At 45.3% G+C, this 6,260-nt stretch overlaps 1 protein-coding gene across 1 annotated transcript in view; it reads left to right on the plus strand.

The window, feature by feature from the left end:
- Nucleotides 1–6,260, plus strand: part of PPM1L (protein phosphatase, Mg2+/Mn2+ dependent 1L) — a 61,408-nt gene that overhangs the window by 54,247 nt on the left and 901 nt on the right. Inside the window, exon 2 of the mRNA XM_040074430.2 lies at nt 5,922–6,096. Within this exon, the coding sequence (XP_039930364.1) occupies nt 5,922–6,096 (175 nt within the window). The remainder of the gene's footprint in view (nt 1–5,921; nt 6,097–6,260) is intronic.

A 6,260-nucleotide genomic window follows, 5' to 3' on the forward strand; every position in this document is an offset into this window, starting at 1 on the left:
ATTTCCTTGCTTTAGAGGGCAAACTGTCCTGGTGCCATTTGTGGATCTCGTGTTATCCCAGGAGAGCAGATTCTGTTTTGCCCTCCTGTGTTTTCCCTTGGAATGATCATTGCTAGCTCCACGTCCTTATTCCAAGAGTTTTGCCTCAGCAAAATCCCACTGGCTTCAGAGGAGCTGTTCCTGCTGGTGAAGGACAGGCAGCAGATCCTGAACACCAGGGCTGGGGTGGGAAAGGAGCAGGAATTTCCCTGCAGCAGAATTTTGCGATCTGATTCCATCCCCATCCAGCCCTTCCTGTGCGAAGAGGTGTCTGCCATTGGTTTGGCTCCCAGGGAGGCAGAAGTCCAGGGAATATTCTTCAGCCACTTCCAGAGCGTCAGGATGCCAAGAAAACTCTTGGAATGGCACTGAAATGGGAATAAACCCTCGCCGTGTTTGAGCAGGGGAAGGTGCTCCTCAGTTTATCCTGGATCACCCCTGGAAGCTGGGACATCTCTGCCAGAACAAGGGGCTCAGGGAAAGGTGGGTGGGTTCCAGGTCTTTTATTTAATCTGGGCTAGGATTTTTTCTAACCTAGGAATCTTAATTTATGTGCATATGTCAATATATAGCTATTTCTGTGCTGTCCTTTTTGGAAATGAGCAGGAAAGCCGTAGAGAATTGCTACAAAATTTCACTGCTGGGCTCCCTGGAATGCATTTCTTGTCCACAAGCTCATTATTCCATGCTTTTTACTTTCCCACTGAGAGATGTTTTAATAAGTTAAGTGCACTTTTCTTAGAATAATGAATCGTGTGGGTGGATTTGGGGCTTTTTTTTAAAAGAAAAAAAATCTTGAAGTCCAAAAACCTGTATTTAAAAGTGTTTCTGCTAAAGAGTGCTGGTCTGAGATGTGGACTGTGAAAATACAAATGGGAGCCTGATGGGATTTCAAACAGCAGCTCTGGCTGGAATCTTTTCCATGGTTTTCCATCCTTTTCAGGAAGGATTGGGTTGGTGTGGGTGGGATGGTGACAGTGACAGTCACCCCCACCCTGGGAACACCTTTGGCTCCAGGGGGCTCTGGAGATGGATCTTAATCCCTGAGGGTTCTCTCTTGGGATTCAGCATCCTGATTTCCATGGAAGGCTTTCATGGGGATCCCTGAGGGTCAACAGCAGGAAGGATTTGTCCGGGGTGATCCGTGCGGCCCAGGGGTTGAAGCACAGGAGGTTTATTGGGATGAGCTCAGAATTTGCTCCTCAGGCTGCAGAGGACAGGAATGGGATCAGCAGCTCCCCCAGCACCCCGAGGAATCCCTGCGCCTTCCAAATGCCAGCTTTTTCCTGGGTGTAGGAACCATCTGATCCCCTCTCCTGGTTTTTAGGCATCACAGTTAAACTGACCGCTCTGTAATTGCACCTCTCTCCCTCTGGGTTATTTTAAAAGCACCTTTCCCAAGCAGCATCTCCCCATCCCCTGGGGGTTTTCACACCCAGAGGTCCTTAAAGGGATTTTTTTCAGCCCATTTACCTGCGCATTCCTGGGTGGGTTTCAGCTACCCCAGCCAGCTGGAAAATATCTTTACAAGCACTTCCCAACCTGTTCCTGCCCTGTTCTGCCAAAGATTTTGGTTCTTTGCCTGGGATTGAGCTGCAGGGAGCAGGTGGTGGCTCCAGAGAAAGGTAATGAGCAGTTTAGGACAGAGCTGTGAAATCCTGGAGCTCCCAGGCCGTCACCTGTCGCTAGCTCCTGTGCTCAGCAGTGCAGCACCGTTTTCCCTGGGTTTTCCTCGTTCCAAATGGATTTGTGAAACCTTTTCTCGCTGCCTTTGCTCCAAGTCATTTCATTCTTCAGTTTCCATTCGTTTCTGCGTTTAGATTCTTTTATTTGGGGGTATGTTGTGACCCTGTGGATGTGCCAGCCTGAGGTCACTGAGCAGCTCAGGATTTAACCACGTTAATCCTGGGATTTTTCTGCACCAGGATACCTTCCACTGGCATTTCCTTAAGGTTTGCTCCCAAAATCTTCTTTGACTTGCAGCTTTGGACCCTTTTGCACGGTCAAGCCTCAAAAAATCTTTTGGTCTTCCCTTTGAATTTAATGCTCTGGTTCCACACCCTGCCCTGAGCAGGGACGTCTCCCACTATCCCAGCTTCCTCCAAGCCCCATCCAGCCTGGATTTGGATCCTTCCAGGGATGGGACATCACCTCTGAAGGAGGAAACTTGTGGTGCTCCAGGTGTTTTTAGAGGAGAGGGAATCCTGTGGAAAGGAGGGACAGCGGGATGTGACAGCGGGACCTTGGTGTCCCTGCAGCTTTGGGGCCTACACCAGGAATGCCACGCTCTGTCGTGGTTCCTTTTTATTTTTCCCTGGTAAATCCTTACATTTACCCTTCTGTATAATCCTTTCTATTTCCCTGAGGAAATCCTTTTTCTCTTCCCCTGGAAAATTTTATTTCGCTGTGTTTTATTTCCCCCGGACCCCGTGTTTTTCCTGCTCCCTGGATGTCTGCAGTGGCTGGGAAGGCGCAGTGAATTCTCTCAGGGCCATAAACATCATAAATCCGTGGTGCTCCCCTGTCCCTGGAAATCGGGGGCTGGGTGCCGCCTGTGGGGCTGAGGTGAAGTCCGCGTGTGTTAAATTGGAAATGCAGATAAATGACGGCTGCTCCGGCTCATCGGCTCCCTCAGAGCTTTCCGTGCCGCGTCCTGACCTCGCCGTGCCTCTCGGTTTCCACCCCGCCTTTTCACAGGGCCGCGGAGCTGTTTAATTAATGAGTTTGGCGTCTTAATTAACGAGTTTGGTCACGGAGCGCTCGGGTCGCCCACACAGGGAGCTCCATTTGTGTGGAAAACCAGGGAATTTGGGAGATTCTGCCTCCCTCCTCCTCCTCCTCCTCTCCGTGGGAGGCTTTGCCTCTTGGAGCGGGATTGCCGCTGAGCAGCGTTTACAACACAATTAATTAAAACTTATTTTCAGTGGCAGAAGTGTGGAGGTTTTTTTTGGGGGGGAAGCGTTCCGAACTTTCCCCAGATTTCCCGGATCAGCGAGGGAGGAGATGCTTTGTCCAGGCAGCGCTCGATTTTTGAGGCAGCTTCCTGAAGAAACCCACAGTGAACATTTCAGATTTTTCCTTCCCCGTGTCCAGAGCAGCTCCCAGAAGGAGCTGAGAGAGCGAATTTCAGCATCATTTATAGAAGGAAAATTTGATTTGTATTTTTTTTTCCTCCATCAGTTAAAGAATGTGAGCAAATTCGGGTTCAGGTTGCTGAAGAATGAGGGATTTCAGCAATTCCTGATGGGATTTTTATGTTGGGGGAGGTTTAGCGAACAGGGAAAAATGGGATTTTTGTGGCAAATAAGCTCTGCAAGAATATCTCGCTGTAGATGTTTTAAAATATATTCTCTCTATATGAAATATTAATTTTCCATGGCAGGACGAAATACCCTCAAGTCAATTAAGGTATTAAAGTCAATCCTTTCTTTAACTTGCTTCAGACCGGGAGCAGATTCCCAGGGGATGCTGGAGTTCCAGTTCTGGGGAAGTGGCCACGGAATTGCTTTCCCACAGGGATGACGAGAAATCAAATATTCCTGAGCTCAGGTGTTTTCCAGGAGCACAAAAATCCCCGCCAGAGATCAAAGAGAACAAATCTGTTCTCACATTAAACACAAATTCCTGAACTTGAGCTAAAATAATCCCGTGCGGTGTGCCTTTTTCCTGTGGAAAAAAAAAACAACTCTTCAAGTGGAACGTGAATTGATAATGAATTATTCTGTGCTTATGTGGGCAGTTCCTTTGGTTTTCCAGGAGTAATTCCCGTGGTGCCACACAGGGGCAGCGTGCAGGAACACGGAACACAACTTCAGGGATATTTTAAGATGGCAATTTAATCGCTGATTGATTTTGGAAAACTAAATATAACCCCGGGAGGAGCCTGGAGCAGAGCAGAGGTGACTTCTGGTCGCTCCAAGGCCTGGAATAAATCATTATTATAATTCATTTTTCTCTTTTTTTATTGTTTTTGCCTTGAGATTGGCAGGAAATCCGGAGCCCTTGCTGCTGTGTCAGAGAGGGGAAAGCTGAAAAAAAACCAAACCCAGATGAAAGCAAGAAAAGGGAATTTCCATTCCCTGTCACGGTGGGAGTGTGAGAATCCCGGGGGAGGCTCTGGGGAATCAGGAATGGGGTTGGGCTCTCGGCAGGTGCCGGTGCCAGCGGTTACTCCGCTGTTACTACAGCTTTACACACAGCTCGGGCTCAGCACAGCCGTGCCCCTTGCGTCAGTTCCCTCTGCTCGGGCCTGCAGGGAGCAGCTGAAGGGATTTGTGTCTTTGTGTTTGTGTTTATAAATATTTATGGTCGTGTATGGGAGCAGGTGAAGCGATTCCACTCCGTGCTTTAAAATGTAAAAAAAAAAAACCAAAAAAAAAAATAACATTGAATTTGATTCCGCTCTGCCGCGTGGTGCTTTAGAACTGGGAATAAAGGTGTAGAATAAAGACATTAAATTTGATTTTACCTTGCCACGTGGTGCTTTAAAGTTTGGAATAAACACAGTAAATTTTATTTCACCTTGCCACATGCTGCTTTAAAGTTTGGAATAAACACAGTAAATTTGATTTCACCTTGCCACGTGGTGCTTTAAAGTTTGGAATAAAATTTTAGAATTAAAATTTAGAATAAAGACTTTGAATTTGATTTTGCTTTGCCACGTGATGCTTTAGAATTCGGAATAAAGGTGTAGAATAAAGGCATTAAATTTGATTTCACCTTGCCACGTGGTGCTTTAAAGTTTGGAATAAAGATACTAAATTTGATTCTGCTCTGCCACTTCGTGCTTTAAGACTTGGAATAAAAATTCAGAATAAACACAATAAATTTGATTTCACCTTGCCACATGGTGCTTTAAACATTTAGAATAAAAATTTAGAATAAAGACATTGAATTTGATTCTGCTCTGCCATGTGGTGCTTTAAAATTTAGAATAAAAACTTAGAATAAGGACATTGAATTTGATTCTGCTCTGCTACTTAATGCTTTAAATTTTGGAATAAAAATTTAGAATAAACACAATAAATTTGATTTCACCTTGCCACGTGGTGCTTTAAACATTTAGAATAAAGACTTTCAATTTGATTTTGCTTTGCCACGTGGTGCTTTAAATGTAGAATACAAATTTAGAATAAAGACTTCCAATTTGATTTCACCTTGTCAGGTGATGCTCTAAAATGCAGAATAAAAATTCGGAATAAAGACATTAAATTTGATTCTGCTCTGCCGCTTTGTGCTTTAAAATTTGGAATAAAAATTTAGAATAAAGACTCTAAGTTTGATTTCACCTTCCCATGTGATGCTCCAAAATGTAGAATAAAAATTTATAATAAAGACATTAAATTTGATTCTGCTCTGCCGCTTTGTGCTTTAAAATTTGGAATAAAATAATTAGAATAAAAATTTAGAATAAAGACTTTCAATTTGATTTCACCTTGCTGCTTTATGCTTTAACATTTGGAATAAAAATTTAGAATAAGGACTCTAAGTTTGATTTCACCTTCCCACGTGATGCTCCAAAATGTAGAATAAAAATTCATAATAAAGACATTAAATTTGATTCTGCTCTGCTGCTTTGTGCTTTAACATTTGGAATGAAAATTTAGAATAAAGACTCTAAATTTGATTTCACCTTGCCACTTTATGCTTTAACATTTGGAATGAAAATTTAGAATAAAGACTCTTAAGTTTGATGTCACCTTGCGACGCGGTGCTCCAAAATGCAGAATAAAGCCAAGAGATCTGAGCGTTGTATTTTCGAAAGCCATCAGCTCTGGTGAAGCGCTGCTGGGTGTGTGGAGGAACCCCCTGACGGGAGCTCGGGCGGGTTTGCTCCAATTAACGCCGAGGCACTAATTAATCTCCCGCTCCTTGCCCCGCAGTCGGCGGCAGAGTACGTGAAGTCCCGGCTGCCTGAAGTGCTGAAGCAGCACCTGCAGGACTACGAGAAGGACAAGGAGAACAGTGTCCTGTCCTACCAGAGCATCCTGGAGCAGCAGATCCTGTCCATCGACAGGGAGATGCTGGAGAAGCTGACCGTGTCCTACGACGAGGCAGGTACGGGCACGGCCGGGCGCCCTCGCCTCCTCGCTCTTGGGAGATGCGTCTTCTCCTGAAGTCAGCCTGGGGTGGGGAATGTTCCTCAGGAGTGGGGGGATGCCGAGGAGCCCAGAGGACACTGCTGCTGCTACTGCTGATATTACTGCTTCTACTTCTGCTTA

The sequence above is a fragment of the Hirundo rustica genome, chromosome 10 (genome assembly GCF_015227805.2).
Source record: "Hirundo rustica isolate bHirRus1 chromosome 10, bHirRus1.pri.v3, whole genome shotgun sequence".
In the NCBI taxonomy this organism is placed as follows: Eukaryota; Metazoa; Chordata; class Aves; order Passeriformes; family Hirundinidae; genus Hirundo; species Hirundo rustica.